General features: G+C 40.7%; 1 protein-coding gene across 1 annotated transcript in view; it reads right to left on the bottom strand.

Annotated features, from left to right (window-relative positions):
• LARGE1 (LARGE xylosyl- and glucuronyltransferase 1) overlaps positions 1-17,514 on the bottom strand; it is a 320,530-nt gene that overhangs the window by 132,247 nt on the left and 170,769 nt on the right. The window contains exon 6 of the mRNA XM_083574012.1: positions 9,900-10,071. Within this exon, the coding sequence (XP_083430138.1) occupies positions 9,900-10,071 (172 nt within the window). The remainder of the gene's footprint in view (positions 1-9,899; positions 10,072-17,514) is intronic.

Here is a 17,514-nt window from a genome sequence, read left to right as displayed (position 1 = left end):
ACTGGTAGGTGGTATTTTTGAAAATAGTAAAAGGGAACACATTTGCAATGCAGTTTTCAGGCGCCTGAAAGCTTAAATAAGCAGAGTCCCCAAAGGAACCTCTAAGTCAAAGTGTAGAACAATTTTGCATCTGAGCATTTTGTAGCCCAACTATTAGACATTTATACAGGTCCAGCAGAAAGGAGCAGATGTTCTTTTTATAGAGTGAAGACAAGTGTTATTCAACCTTTCAACATATCTATAAAAATTCAGACACTTTAAAACTATTTTAATAGCTGCCTGACAATTTTATTAATGCACTCTGTGGTCCCATTTCCTCCTTAAACTGGCTAGCCCATATTGCGGATTTTCACACATAACAAAGATGAGAGTCACTGATGCTGTGTCTTAATTAGCAGGAACATGAAAACCTATTATGTAGCCTGCTAAATTAATGAGAATGATCACTGCAGGATTTGAAAAGAGATGCTTCTACTTGTACAGGCCTTGAGTTAGAATGCTCTAGGCAAGCACAAATAATTCAGGTACGCAGCACAAACCCAGAAGCTGCGTGTATCAGGGATGGGGTTGCTGCTTAATATCACTCCAGTTGGGGGAGAGAAAAAAACCACTTTTTTTCTTTGAAGGGCATGAGGGTTGCCATCTTTCAGCCTGATAAATAGTGGATAGCCTAGCCCTTCATTGCATACCACAGAATTAGCAATCTGTAGTATCCTAAAAAAATCAGAGCAAGAGCCCTGTCACATTGGACCAAAAGTTTGCCCAGTCTACCATCTTGCTTCCCATAGTGGCCAAACAGATGCCCAAGGAAGACCACATAGGGCATGTGCTGTTGCTTTCCACCTACCAGTGTTTCTGCACCTGAAGGTCCTATATAAGCACCATAGCTAATAGCCACTGATAGACCTATCCTCCATGAATGTGTCCAATCTGCTTTGGAATTCTAAGGTATGTCCACCAACACATATTGTGGCAATGAGTTTCCCTAGTCTTTGATGCTTGAAATGTTTATTTTTTAGGACCCACCCTATTCTTGTGACTAACTTGTTTTAAACTGCTTTTGATGTTGCGTCTTAAATTGTTGTGACCAGCCCTGGAATATTAGTTCCTGTAGTAAATTAATAACAACAATATCTGTGCACTGTCAAAGTTCTTTCTTTTGCTTATTGTTTTGCTTGCCTAGACACATTGTTTAACATATTAAATTCGGATCTCAGAATGGATATCAGAGATCATATGAAACACTATGCTTTCTATAAAACTGCCTTCCTATGTCAAGGTTTTTAAGTAACAACTGTATCTGCTATTGCATTTTGCTGCCTCTCAAAATCCTTTTTAATTAAACCCCAAGAAGAAGCAGAAGCAGAAGATAAAAGCTGATCAGGACACACAATCCTCTGTTCTCAAATAGATGGACAAATTTATCCATAGCAAGTGCTCCTGAACAACCCGTAACAATTACGGCAATGTGGCAACTGAAAGCTGCATTGCTACCAGCAGACTTCCCTTGCCCGATACCATCCAGGTGTCCTGGATTGTGGTTCCCATCTGTAGCTGGAGGGCACCAGGTTAGGGTAAGATGAGTTACAATACTGAAAACAGATTAAAGTTTACACTAGCTTTCTAAGCATTTGGGTACGCTTGTCTAAACAAGAATGTTTTTAGCAGTGAATATGGTGAAGGTGCCTACTTGTGATGCCTCCCCTATATATTTTTGGACTACAACTCCCATCAGCCCCAGCCAGCATGGGCAATGGTGAGGGATGATAGGAACTGTAGTCCTCAACATCTGGAAGGCAGCAGGTTGGTTATTAGTATGCAAAACATCAAACGCATGGCATTGCATTTTTTTTTCTTTGATAGTCTTCCAGGAGTTTTGAAACTTAAATATTCCTCAGTCATGGAGTTCTCTAAGCAGATGTGAAGTGGCATAAGGTGAATTCTGTTATTGTACACCCAGGACTGGCTGGTCAAAATGATTCAGTTACAGTTTGTCTGCTACAGAAGATGTCTTATATTACTTTTCTCTCTTTTCTTGCCAGTTAAATGCAATAATGTTTGAATCTCTACATGGAATTCTGTTCAGTGTTCAGAAAGGCACTGCTAAGCATACAATATTTAAATTAAAGCAAAAATGACAATCCATTAGTGAATTGTAAAGTACACAGGCACAGTCAATTCCATTTCATTTTGGCCACCTTACGTAGCCTCTCACAACAAACCTGGCCCCAAATCCTAAAGGCACACTGCCCTGTGTAGACTACTTCAAAACAAATCAGCCCTGGAAGCTCCCATGTGGACCTGGAGCCAAGTTCTGAACATCTGAAAGTACTTAGCAGAGCTCCTTGAAGAAAATGAATTTCATCTTGTCAAAACTATGGCGGATTGTATTTAAATCGCCAGTTTTAACTGTGATTTAAATAACCAATTAAAATCCTTGATGGTATCCATCTGTGCTTCTTAGCAATTTTCCTAAAGAAAGATTGCATTCTCGCTGAAGGTTAGAGCCTTTAAACATGCACAATGAATTATTTACAACTGAAAACAACCTATTTCTGACTGATTTTGTATTACAGGAGGCTAGGTAAGCTATTATTGCTCATATTTCCCCCAGTAATAGAATTTAATACACAAACTGATTGCTCTGGTTAGAAACTATTTATATACTAAATTACTAAATTTCAGTCCATTTATTTATATGTGATCTTAGATGGAAACTGAAGTTCAGTTCACAGGCACAGAAGTCGCATTATAAGGTTGTTGAAAAATTATTTGTATGAGATTATAGTAAACACACTGAAATTACTTTAAAAGGGAAAGAATTGCTAGTTATTTACCTGAATGGCACTTTGGCTGAATTGAAACTATCTTATAATTAACTTCAGTCATGCAAGAGCAAGATCGAAGGGATGTATTATATGAAGATTTTCTCAAATGTGAAGTGCTACTAATTTCCTTAATGGGGCTACTTATTATGCTGATCTGTACAGTTGCACCTTTCAGAGGCAGGAGTGCTGGTGGTACAAAGATGTACCAGTGTACTTAGGGCCCTGAATGGTAAAAGCCCTAACTACAGTCAAGAGCTGTTCCAGGAGTCTATGACCAGGATACTTAATGGACTGTCTTACCTCATATAAGCCTGTTCAATTATTACAATATTCCAGAGATGCTCTGCTTCACATGCCACCACTACCCGAGTTGTGTCTTGTTGGAACTTGGGAGGAGGACCTTTTCAGTAGCAGCTTGAAGGTTTTGGAACTACTTCCTGATTGAAGTTTTTTTTTGCCTGCGTGCCTGCGTGTGTGTGTGTGTGCGCGCACACACACACACACACACACACACACACAGAGCTCATAACATTAAAAAGCCATAATTTATCTTTTATTTTGTATTGCTATTATTGGCTAGTTTTACTGTTGAGCTACCTTGGGTGGTGTGTTTATTACTGTACAGACAGGAGACAAATATTTTCAATAAACAATCTCTCTACGTCAGTTCAGAGGGCAATGAAGGAACTGTTCCATTCATCTCACTCTGAAGAAAACACCTCCTTTTTTAATGTTTATAATTATTCACAAATAAAATACAATTGATCAAACATTCACGTAAAAAGTCAACTTCCCTCCCACCCTTCTGTGGTTTTCTCATGATTATCTTTTGCTGTTGCATGTTATAAGTAATCTATACCTTCTTTTTTTCTCAGCTTTATTCTCAAAATAACTTGTACTGCTGAACTTACTCCAAACCTGCTAGCGTGCTAACATATTTACAGTAATTTTTAAAATAATCTACAAGCATTTTCCATTCCTCCTTGAAAACTTTCATTAACTGATTTTACCAGATAGACTTGCTAATGCTGCATATCTCATCATTGAAGAAAACACCTCCTAAGGAGTTTCTTATTGCTGAGGAAAATATAGCGTTGATACCTCTAGCCTAGAGTGCAATCTTTTTCATGTCTACTCAGAAGCAGAGTAGAGCCAAGGGGCTCACCTGGCACCTTCATTACCTATTCCTTAGGCACCAGGCAAAAAAGCTTCTCTTCAACCAGGGATTTGGCTGATTAACATTCAATGGTTTTTCGAATGTGTTTGTGGGAAGTCTGTTTGCCCTCCTAGGCAGGCGGTTTTGCAGATGGGCTCCGAGCAGCTCCAGTGAATCAATGAATGGCCGGCTGGATCATCTGCCTGCCACATATTGACCTATGGTGGTGGCAAATCTTGGGTGTTCCCCTGGGAGAGGGGCCAATTGACCAATGAGGGCACTTGGCCCCACGCCCAGGGACAGGATAAATTGCACATTGCCAGGCCAATTGTAAATTTCATTGACCAATGGACTTACACTTTATATAGTTAAATGAAAATACTTGCAGAATCACAGTCACATGATACATGGATCATGGATTTGTTCTTCATTCCAGGGGTCTGAACCATTCTGCATGACCAACAAGCTCCCGTGGGCCCTGTTCTTAGTTCTTCCCTGTCTGTCTACCTAGAGCCAGACCCGACGCAGTGCTGCTTGCTGCTTGCTGTCTGATAGATCTGATCCTAGATCCTGCTGAAACTTTTCTCTAGGCAGATCCAATTGTACAAGTCGGCCATTAACACAATTGGTGTCAAATTCCCAGGGGCAAATGTATGACCTTCTTTGTAGAGATGAATTTATTTTGCAGGCCTGCAAAGACTGTTTCACAGCAACTTTCATGCCAGTAACGCTCCCTGTAAGAATACCATCAAGCAGGCTTTAAAAATGTGCTTTATTCCTTCCAAAAGAGCTGCAAAAACTTCACATAGTGAGATTGTTACCTTAGGCACTCTGAAGAGCAATATACCAATGCCCCCACATGCTGGGAGCTTAAGGATTTAAAGTTCCAGACTGACTATGTGCCAGTCCTTCCTCAGCTTTGGGCACTTGTGCCTGCACCCAAATCGCTGGTGACCTTTTCTGGTATTTATGATGTCAGTACAGATTTTTATTACTGTTTGAGCTGCTGCGCAGAGCAAACAGGTTCTGTAGCCTGTGTTTATCCAGGGAAGATAGAAGCACTGGGATGTCAGTACTTTTGTCTTTAAGACAACAACAACACCAACCTGCATCACCAGCTGTGTAGATGAACTTAAATCTAATTTTTTTTTAAGTGGGTGTGGGGGAAGGTTTTCAATACATAGGAGTTAAATAGAAATTTATGTATAAAAGCTTCGGAAGGGTAATTAAATAGCCTTGAGTCTACTATTAAAATGGAGAGCCTGGATTGTCTGGGACTCCCTTGAATGTTCACTTGGTGCCATGTTGCTGCGTAATGTCCATTGCCATGCATATGGGTTGGTTGGTTTGTTTTTAATGCTGCTTTTTCTCTCTGTTCTTCTGGTCTATTTCACAAAAATTTTAATTATTGTTGCTTGCTATGTTTATTAGTGCCTTTTTTCACAAACTCAAGAGTGACTTACAAAATAATGAACATTGAGAATATTTAGAAGTAGGATAAAACCACTTAAAATATGCAAGTAACATACAGATGAAAAACATAGCAATATTTACAGCAGGGAAGCTACAGAACTGGGCCAGGGCAGTGCAGCCCTTTGCCTTAAAAAAACCCAATTCAAAATAAAAGCTGTTTTTGTCCTGACACATTGGCCAAGAATGGCATATAGTGTCACCTTAACAATAAATCATATCCATGCTGCAAGTTTGATGAGGGTGTAGACAGATATTCACAGTTGCTCTTGAACTTCCTCTCTATTTTAAACTCACCACATTCATAGTTATCTTCTTGAAACACCGAAAAGCATTCCTTTTTTGCAACAGAAATTCACCAACCTGGTACACTTCCAGATGTTTTGGACTTCAGCTCCCATTAGCAGCCCCAGCCAGGAGTACCAGGAGGGATTCTAGGTTGGTGAAAGCTAATTTTGTAGCCAAGATTCAAAATTACTAGGGGTGTATAGAGCTACTTAGGATGAATTTTGAAACCTACTAGCGTTTATGCAATTACACTGACACATTACAAACTTGAAGGTTCTACTTTCACTTTTTATATATGCTGTAGCATCATCTACAAAAAGCAACCGATTTCAAAACATTATACCCTGCCCCCCACAACTCAAGAACTATGGTTCTTTAGGCTATATGGCCGTAGGTTTCCTGAATAGCATGGGTGTAATATTTCTCCACCTCTCTATTTAATATTACAGCATGTAGGCTAAAGCTGGCTCTTCCGCACTTGCCATCTATAATAGTTCCTTTCTCTCATGTGTTTCTGGAATGCTGCTCTCATATAAAAATGGCTGTAATCCCGTCAATCTCTGTCAGCTGGCAAACTGGAGCAAGGGTAACATATGTCAGCTGCCACTAGACAACTGGGAGTGATTAAACAGACTTCTATATGAGGCTCAGAGGAACAGAAATATGGGTTGCCCATGCAAATCACACCAGCACAAAGAAAACCCACAGATCCATTAGTTTTGTGGCTTAGAACCTCAGTATCTGCCGGAGGATTTTATCCATCTACAATTGCAGCTCCTGTAAAGTACACAGTGGATCCTACTGTGCAATGACCTTCTCAATGACAGTAGGAACACTACCTGCTCCTCAAAAACAAATTGTACAGTAAAATATTGTACAGAAATTAGCACAGAAATTAGCACAGGTGTGCATGATCAGAGCTTAGCACAGAAATTAGCAGAAATTAGCACAGGTGTGCATGATCAGAGCTTGATGAATTTCTTTGCCTTATGCCAATGCAGTATCGATATCTACATTATAGCACTGGACACCAACCTATTCTCTTACTCAGACCTATATCCACAGCTAAAAACCAACAATTCACACAAGGAATGGGCCCAGGGTGACATGCTTAACTGGCTTGGAAGCAAGCATTCAAAAATACTGTGAGTATGCAGAAGTAAGCAGCTATTAGAAAGTCATGTATATACCTTTCTACCACTTGATGGAGTTGCAACTTAGAGGAATTCGGTCCACACAAATTGTGCAACACATGTGCATTAGGTGATCTCATTCATTCATTATCACAAGATCACCAAAACTAAATTATTAAACATACATATGTATGCATGTACACACAAATAAACAAAGATTTCTGCTTCTTATAACATCTTAAGAAAAGATCCCAAATCTTCTCTGCACAAACATCTAAGAAAATGAACCACCATCATGGACTTATTCTGCCTTATTTCTTCAATAAATCCTGAAATATTTTAGAGACAGCCAACCTGATGCCCTCCATATGTTGTTGGATACCAACTCCCATCAACCCCGGCTAACAAAGCCAATGGTCAGGGGTGACTGGAGTTGTAGTCCAGCAACATCTGAAGGACACTTGGTTTGCAATCCTCACTTTAGTGGATTGAAAAACAATTTCAACATGATCTTAAGTAACAGGAAAGTGTGAAGGGGAAATGGCCTTTTCAGCAGTGGTGCCCACAGAATGCTCTCCCATGAGAGGCTCACTTGGCATCAACTTTATTTATGCCCTTTTGATGTCAAGAGAAGTCTCCACACAAACATAGTCTTTTTAATCTGAAGAGAATTATTATTATTCTTTTGCTGCTCTTTCAAAATTGGAATAAAAAACCAAACCCTTTAAATCTTGATGTTTTTATAAACCAGTCTATGACCTTGTTGAAACGGAGGCTATAAATCTCTAAAACAGACAAACAGCTTCATAAACAATAGTTAGTGCCTGTGTTTGCTTTCCATCCACCCTTACAATCCCTTTTCAGATTGTAAGATGCCTTGCAGCCCTACTGGCTGAAGGATGGGTTAAAAGTGTTTTAAAGAAAGGTAGTGGTGGCCACCAGTTTGGATAGCTTTAAAAGAAGATTAGACAAATTTATGGAGGGTAAGGCTATCAATGACTACTAGTCATGATGGATAGGTTCTACCACCACTGCTGGAGGCAATGTGCCTCCAAAAATCCATTGTTGGGAGACACAAGTGACAAGAGTGTTGTGTTAGGTTCCAAAGGCATCTGATTGGCCAATGTAAGAACAAGATGTTAAGACTAGAGGGGCCTTTAGCCTGGTGCAACAGGACTCTCTTTATGTGTTTGAATATTTGAGGTTGGGCAAAATCTAGGGGATTACTAAATTCTGGTCACTGCATTAGTTCAAGAAGTGTGTATCAGGCTTTTTCATATAGGAATCTGCAAAGTACAAATTCCTTAAGCATGCCTAAGATTAACTATAAGGGAGCTTGCCACTGCTGAGGGGGGAATGGTAGCTGTTAGTTCCGGCTAACATTAGCTCCATCATTGACACTCTCAAGCAAAACGCAAGTTATTCCCATCCCAAATCATAATTTGCAGTTGGATTATTTAGGATGATTTGCAAGCATTCAAATGCCAAAGAGCATGAGTCTTTCATGTAAATCTGAACAGGCTGAGCAAAAATTGCTTCTTCTTAGCATCTCAGAAGACATTCTATTCCTCCTTGCACTACCTGCTGTGAAAATTATTTTATCTGCTCAAACAATATCAAATCCGACAAGGGTTTTGTACAAGACAATTCTAGCCAGCAATTGGGTGCCTGAACAATTCTGGTAAGAAAGTCAATGATTTCAAAACTACCCTGAAGGATGGAGCAGAATATGGAGCCAGGCTCCTACAGAGGAGGAGCTCTCTTCTAAGGACAGTATTATTACCCTTGTGTTAAGTACTTTTCATGAAGCACTTTGTCCCAAAGAGGTTCTTTTAAACCTGCTATGAGATGTTATAATAGGAAAGCAGAGGAAGGACTAAAGAAACAAAAAATAATCACTAAAAGATAGATTTTTTCATGTGATGATCCAGCGATGGACAGAATTCATATCTGTATTATGGAATCAAATGTAATGAGAGTGCCAGACATTGTAATAAGAAGAAGGAAAAAATCAAAGCAAGCAAAGTGTGAATATTAAAATAGCTGAGAGGAGGATAGGATGAACAGCCTAGTACCTACAAAAACAGAAACAATGAGAAATATGTTTCACAATGTTAATATGAGTTCCAGAAACTCCATGCAGACTCCTGCTGTAGTTAAAATATGCAGTTGGTAAGCAGCTAAATTGGGAAAATGATGGGAAACTTGCTTGAACATGACCATTATTACCTGCAGATGCCTTCACCATTAAGTTAACAGAAGCAGTACATGCTAAATGACTGGATCTGTTTCAATCAAAGCTGCATTCGTAACTTATGTTAGCTAAGCCAGGTTCTCAGTCTAATCTACTCTGCAGAAATACATGTAGGAATATACACATAAGAGATTCAGCCTAGCTTTTCCAACACAAATAAAACTGAACTCTTAAAAAAATTGCCACGTGATACCTGCTCCATAACTCTGGTTATTTTTGAACTGTGTTTTCAATACACATTATTGCTGTCAACATACTCTGAAAGTTACTTTGAAAAACTCTACTGATTTGTTTTGCAAGGCCACAATAGGAAACGACATTAAGCTTCTTTTAAGAAACCGCTGCCCTCCTAACACTGATGCACTCACTGCATTTTGAGTACATGTTGCCATTTTGATTTTGCTATGGGATTTCTTGGCTGTGCCTTAGTTGGTAGCCCTGAATTCCGCTATAGCCTCTTCCTCCTGCATCAGCAATTAATTATCTCTTTGTAAAGTTCCACTGACCTAGTCTCTAATGTACACCAACAGCAACGCAACCCCCACCACACATTCACACCTTACCACTTATCCTGTTCTAAAATACAATATTGTATGCAGAACCCCCCCCCCCCCAAATGGTACTCTAATTTACTGTTGGCAGTAAATGAATAGGCAGCAGACTATGAAAGGAAAGTAACAGCAGGCAGAGAATAGTCATCTCAAACAACAGAGTTCTCTATACGTCCTGGATGGTTAACAAAAAGTATAAAACGTAAGGCATTACAATACCTTTGAACTTGTGAAAGACAGCCCAGAGCTCAGCAATGTCTGTAGCAAAGGTAATATCTGTATCAAGTACAATAACTCGTTCGAGGTTGGCAGGCAGAGTCTTTGTCAGAACCAGCTTCATCAGCCCATATATCCCAGAATAGTGTTTGTTGGGTATCCAGGACACTTCAGACTAATAGACAGAAAGGACAAGGAAGAGAGAAGGAAGGAAAGGAAAAGACAAGCTTTATTAGAGATAGTAGTTCTTACAAAAAACAGGTTTCTCAGCATTCTTCCTAATGCTTGCCCTTGAAATTGAAAAAAGTGCTGCTCAGTCACCCTTGATTAATACAGATAATTGTTTGGAGGAACAAGGGCTCTGTGCACACTCCAAAGGTCTCCAAAATAGCCAGAGTTGCACATAAGCAGAACCACAAACTGTCACATTGACACGATCTGAGCCAAAGGTGCTAAGATTATGTTGTGTATTTTTGTGTTTTATGTTGTAAGATGCCCTGTGATCCTCGGGTGAAGGACAGTATAGAAATTTAATAAAATCAATCAATCAATCAATCAATCAATCAGCCAAATGCAACATTCTATGCCTTCATCACTCAAACACACTTTGGGGGGAAAATAAATAAAGCTTGGATATTGAAGCCCAAATTCAAAAGCTACCCCCATAGTGTGGTGGCAACTGCTGACTCTTTGAGTTCCACCGACCTCTGGTGACATCAATATCAGCTTCTCATATAGGTTAGCCCAGATTTGTATGCCTGAGCTTTGCAGGTTTCACTACAGTGGCAACATCTAAAGGTGGGTTAAAAGACTTGTTGACAAGAGGATCCACATGGAATGTGAGAGGACATGAGTTTCAGAAGAAGATTCCAAAGCCCATCTTGAAGAGACCCAACAATGAGTGTTTTAGTAAAATTGGGAGTAATCTCTTATTTTATGGATTGGTCCACATAGCTATATGCCAGTAGAGGCAGCAACCACTGCAAGCCTCTTGTCACCCCCTTCGTAGGTCTCAGTGGCAGCAGGATGAACTCAAGGGGGTAATAAGAACAGCTGGCTGAAAGTCAGGGCACAAAATGTAGAATTGCAAGGGGATGGGGCTAATGAACATTCCCCAGAAGGTGTAAACTCTCCTTACCACTGGCTCCCCCATCCCTGAAGCTTCTTTTGGGTTCCATCTGTCAAACATGCAAAAGCCATAGGTCCCATCTGCATTATACTTTTGAAGCAGTATGATGCTACTTTAAACAGTCATGAGTTCTTGGGAACATGGATTGATTGTGAAACCATTCTAGGGACTGTAGCTCTACCAAGTGACTATGAGTCACCTGAAAACTTTCAGAACCCCAAACAAACTACAGCTCCCAGGATTCTTTAGGGGAAGCCATGACTATTTCAAGTGGTATGATTGTGCTTTTAATGTATAGTGCAGATTGGGCCCTGGTCCCACCCCTGAACCCAAATAGTTATCTGAAATTCATGCCAATTTTATGGTCTGAAACACAACTGAATCCCTAAAAGCAAGAATAATTTCTTATAACTGACTCACTCCGTCTACCCTTGCAAGATGTAAACTGACTTTGTAGCCCTGTAGTGTGCTGAATTATCATCACGAAAGCATTGTGCTTGTAGACCACTGGAAATTAAATACACCATTATGCCAAAGTCATATATCCACTATAGTCTGCCCTGGAATTTGAACTAGAGGAAAACAACAAGGTTTAAACATTTATTCTGAGGACACAGAATAAATCATTTGCATTGCAATGCTTTTTTGGATGCCAACTGAAAACCAAAGGGCTTTAAATTAGGGGAGGATGCTGGCCCTACATTTAAAAAAGAAAAGGGAAAGGTTAATTCTTTAAGGAAAAGACAAGCAGGGTCACCTTTCCGGTACAGACGTTATCTCAACAGGATAAGAACTGTTATATTTTGAGACCAGGCACTAACCTATATCAGCAAATGTTTACTGCTTTTACGTACATTACAGATTATGTCAATGTTATAACACCCAAAGCCTAATTTTACTGACACAATGTTCCATTGTCAGACTTCAGTTTTGACACTTCCTACAAGGTAGTTTCGAGGAACTACCTTGTGTATTTATACTTTGGAGAAAGTAACTGAGAAAATCAGTAATTCTTAATTGCAGCATTTGCTAAGCAGATGCAGAGTTGACATACTTGCTTCACATCTATCTATTCCCATCCATCTAGTATAGTTCCAAGCATCTTCCTCAACCTCCTTACCCTCATTTTCCCCTCAACATCTCCACTCTCTCTCATTAAAAGCTACCACTGGTATCCAGAGTTTATTTAGACAAAAGGGTCAGGAAAAGGCTAAGAGTCCCTGACTGTAGGGATTTCACTCTGTACTCTTTAACAAGGCCTGCCTTTTATCTTGCACTCTATTTTAGCTCCAAGCATAGAACTTTATTGCACCATGAACATGTTGTCCACTAAGAACAATATAAGTGGCAGACCTCTTCATTACAGCTTTAGGGACCAAAGCAGAGCACAGAAGCATACAGTTGTTGTTGTTTTGTTTAAAAGGAGGACTTTCTAACATGAAAGAAATGTGAGCTTTGCAAAAAGAAAGTGAAAAATGGTCTGTATATACACATACAGTGTGATTGAAGTTCACAAAAGGGCTCCAAACCAGAGGCAGCACAGATATGCAAATTCACTCATAGCCAAATGTTGCCTGCTGGAAGGGAAGGGGCACTCACACATGGACGACCTCTCTGCATCTCCATTGCCAGAGGAACAAGACATCCAGCTCCCTGGGCTACAAAATTAGTGGGGAAGCAGCAGAGGAGAAACCTAGTTCCATTGGCTATGGAAGGGATGAGCAAAAAAGCTCCATTCTGGCTTTTTTCTTCTGCTTGCATCTTTCTCTATCAGCCTCTCTCCTCCCTTCTGCAGCTGGGGTTTCTTCTTCCTCCAGAGAAGGATGGGAGCCAGGGTATCCTTTTCCTCCATCTCCCTCTGCTGCAACATGCAACTCATCTTTGCAACTGTTGCCCAGAATGCTGTGGCTACCGTCAGAGTTGAGCGGGTATAACTGAATTTGCACAAGTAAAATGTGCGCAAGATGCAATTATACTGTTTGCGAAAGGATTTGTATGCACAATCAGCTCCATTTCATATGCTGCAGCAATATAAGGTCCATATATTTGAAGGAATTACCACAAGGAGACATATTTAATAGTTACACAGCAGGAATTACATGCACTCCCATTTCAGCAAAGTCAGCTTCTGAATACTATTGGATGGGGGTGGCAAAGAGCAAGAGAGGTGTTGGCTTAATGCCCTGCTTAGAGGCTTCCTGAAAGCACATGGCTGACCATTACTGGAAACAGGATGCTTGGCTACTTAGATCCTGGGTGTCACCAAGAATGGCTGTTCTCATATATAGTGGGAGGGTGGGGTGGGGTTTTTCCCCCAGTAGGGTAGTAGGAGATGGGTGATTGACTCAATGGGTATGGTAAACCTGTTGATGACTGTTAATGACTGCAATTAGTCCTACAAGAAAAAGCAAAGATAGTATGCAGATGATTAGCATATGTAATGAGACAGGAATCCAAAACAGTGGTACCTCGGGTTACATACGCTTCAGGTTATATACGCTTCAGGTTACAGACTCTGCTAACCCTGAAATAGTACCTCAGGTTAAGAACTTTGCTTCAGGATGAGAACAGAAATCGTGCTCTGGGGACACAGCGGCAGCAGGAGGCCCCATTAGCTAAAGTGGTGCTTCAGGTTAAGAACAGTTTCAGGGTAAGAATGGACCTCCAGAACGAATTAAGTTCTTAACCCGAGGTACCACTGTATCTCTGTTAAGACCAGGTCTCTCCATAGTTTTCAGTTTAGTGATACGTTGTAATTCAGCAACTTCTCTTTCACGTCTATTTCTGAAATTCTCTTGTAATAAGACAGCTGCTTTGAGAGCCTGTATTGAATGTCCTGGGAGACTGAAGTGTTCTCCTACTGGCTTCTCTGTCTTGTGATTCCTGATGTCAGATTTATGTCCATTTATCCTTTGGCGTAGGGTTTGGCCTGTTTGTCCAATATAGAGAGCTGAAGGGCACTGCTGGCATTTGATGGCATATACAATGTTAGAAGATGAGCAATTAAATAGGCCTGAGATGGTATGTTTGATGTTGTTGGGTCCTTTGGAGTTTGCCCATAGTGACCCTCTCATTCTATTTGCCTGCAGCAAACCCCAGCTCACTTTCCTATTTCATGCCACACAACCCTTTCTTGCTTGACCTGCCCCACTACTGCAAGCCCAACTCACACACCTGCTTTGTTTCCTACTTGCTCACCCATGCCACTGCAATGCCCTCATTCTCAGCACTTTCACCATTGCAGGTCCAGCACATTCTTGCTCCAACCTCTTGCTGGAGGTCCCTCCCCCCATTGCTTGCCTGCTCTGTCCCCTCTGTCCCCCCCACTTGCTTGTCTCAGCACTGCAAGTTCAGCTTGCTTGCCCCACTGCCTGCCTACCTGTGATGCTTCCTTCATCCTGGAACATGTGCTGTCTGTCACCACCAGTGTGACAGTAAAGGTAAAGGTAAAGGTACCCTTGCCCGTACGGGCCAGTTGTGTCCGACTCTAGGGTTGTGCGTCCATCTCACTTAAGAGGCCGGGGGCCAGCGCTGTCCGGAGACACTTCCGGGTCACGTGGCCAGCGTGACGAAGCTGCTCTGGCGAGCCGGCACCAGCGCAGCACACGGAAAAGCCGTTTACCTTCCCACTATAAAGCGGTCCCTATTTATCTACTTGCACTTGGGGTGCTTTCGAACTGCTAGGTGGGCAGGAGCTGGGACCGAAAGACGGGAGCTCACCCCGCCGCGGGAATTCGAACCGCCGACCATGCGATCAGCAAGCCCTAGGCGCTGAGGTTTTACCCACAGCGCCACCCGTGTCCCCTTAAGGTGTGACAGTAGACTGGTACAAATATAGCAGAGAGATAAATGCTGTCATTTGCAAATGAATAATTGTGTAAAAGTGGCAAGAGAAGATCTTGGGGAAACTAAGAAAAGTGCAAGGCACTGAATATTGTCAGCATCAGCTACTCCAGCAGAAGTGATAATAGCAGACTATTAATGAGCACATACACAAATGCATTTTTAAATGAAGTGTCCTTGAAGCTCACTTTAATTTATCCTTCCCTGTCTCTTTATCATAGATGTATTATTTGGCTACTTTGAAATAAATTTGGGGGTAGCTCTCAGAGGTTCCTGGTTATCATTACTTTCTCTGAATAGAAATGAGAACAAAAGAAATGCAATTTAATATTGGATAATAAATCGTACCCATGTATGCAATCAAGAAAACAAGTATTGTATTTGGCAAAACCTATAAGAAAATAAATACAAGTGTCTCCAGTTTCAAGACACCCAGGGCTCAGGCATTAAATGCTTCTCTTGCAAGCCTTTTTTGAAACATTTATTCAGGCTAAACATTGCATTAACCTATAGACATCTTGATCCTGAAACCAAGCGATCATATTGTTGCACACCACTAGAAGCTCAGAGCAGTGCAAGATTTCAGGGGTTCCAGGCACTCACCACCCGGGGTTCATTAACTCTCTGAGAAACTTAACTCACTGAAATAAAGGCTGATATGTCATTGTAATAATTGCTGTTTCACTGGGGCTTTATATGTTTTTTATGTGAAAGAATTCCAAGTTGAAGTATTTCTCAAAACAGAGGGAATCTCTTTTCTTTTTCACAAGTAAGAGTCATTTGGATGGATTCAGGAAGGATGTTAAGGACCCAAATTTGATTTTAGAACCAGATTGACAAATGATATTGGTTCAGGCAGGGCACCTCCAGCAGTCTTCTGTTCATAGATAGTCACATATCACCAAGTAAAGAACTCTCTTCCTGTACTGATTATAATGATCACATGATGCATCTTTGATATATTTGGGAAAGTTGCTTATATGTCCACTATGCATTTGGACACCTCTTAAGTTAGGATGACGGTTCCTGAGGGCAAGGAGAAGGTTTTCACTGATGTTTGTATACGACTGGATGGTGGGCTGAAACTTTCAAAACTGCACTGATTTTAACTACTGGTTTCAAAACCAATTCTTTAGTTTCCTAGAAATCCCAAGCAAAGTGGGATACAAGGCTGCTAGTTATACAATGTGTTAAGTTTAAGTTTATAATCACACACACACACACACACACACACACACACACACACACTATGTATATTGTTCTTACATATTACACGGGTTCAGTATTATGCATTTTTGTATTTTAAGATCATGCTTGTGGAAAAAATCATTTGAAGATTGTGTCTGTGTATGAATACACTTTAGGACTACATTTCACTTATTAATTTTAGATAGCATTCCCCAGCCTATTAAATGGAAAGACAATATTGCATGACAATACCACCTGCAGTGGAAGATTCATGCACAAAGCAGAGAAAGCTGTGAAAATGATACCTGCCCTGAATTAGAAGAGTCACCTTCAAACAGCTACTAATTCCTTTGCTCTCAGGCTATTACCCATGGCAATATGTCAATGCATGGCTGAGAGTCACTTCTGATTGTTCTTTTAGGTATGTCAATCACTGTTGTGAAACCAGACACTTTTTTTCTGAGGTTAACCTTGAACTTATTATGGAAGTTCTCTAGGCCAAACGGCCCCTTGGGAACATGTTCATAATGCCGAATTCATCTCTGCAATCTAAGCCAGCCGTGAACTACAAAGCTGTGTCAATTCTAATTCTTTTTAATGACACAAATGGGAATCAAACAATTCATCACAATTTTGTCCCAGTTTGTGTAAGGTGCCGGAGGGTTTGATCTGGGGGATTTAGCAGAAGGACCTAGCCAACTTGCTTCCTGCACCACAAGTAAAACTCATGGGTAGAGAGTACTCTTTTTGACCTTTGAGGTCAAAAGCCTCTTCCCACATAGATCAACCCTGAGGTCACTCTTTAGCAGATTTCCCTTCTCCAACTACCTCTGCCAAATATCTTTTCAGTGGTGGCACCCCAATTGTGGAACGTGTTCTCCCCATTGAGGCTCATCTGGCACCATCTTTATACTCTCTTTGCTGCCAACTGAAGCTCTCTTTTTATATTTTCATACTTTTTATATCTTTGCCTTTTTTATTCTGCTTTTACTGATGCTGTGTTTATATTATTCTACTGTTTTACTTGAGAGCCAGTGTGGTGATTTTCACATACAGACAAGGTTCACATACAGACAGCTTAGCTAGGCAGCTGCAGTTCAAAGGGCTCCATAATTTAGAGCTGCTGAAAATTTCAAAGAGTGATGGTCTCCCTGTTAGCATTTCACTCCTCCGTTGCTGGATGTGTGAGTCTTACATCACATGTCTGTGTTTACTTTCTAGGCCTTTTATAAAGATGTTTCCTATGGTTCAAAAGATGGCATGGCATACAAAACAGGTGTGGCTAAACTGTGGCTGTTCAAATGTTGATGGACCACAACTTCCATTGCCTCTGATCATTGACCAAGCTGAGTGAGGTTGATTGAAGTCCAAAACATTTAGAGGGCTACAGGTAAATCAGTGCACAAAAAGAACAATGACAGATGAAAGGATATGGTGGGGACATGATTCAGTGTACAT

This window comes from Podarcis filfolensis (genome assembly GCF_964270895.1).
Source record: "Podarcis filfolensis genome assembly, chromosome: 10".
In the NCBI taxonomy this organism is placed as follows: Eukaryota; Metazoa; Chordata; class Lepidosauria; order Squamata; family Lacertidae; genus Podarcis; species Podarcis filfolensis.
The sequence above is the reverse complement of the archived record's forward strand: the minus strand, read 5'-3'. Positions and strand labels throughout refer to the sequence as shown.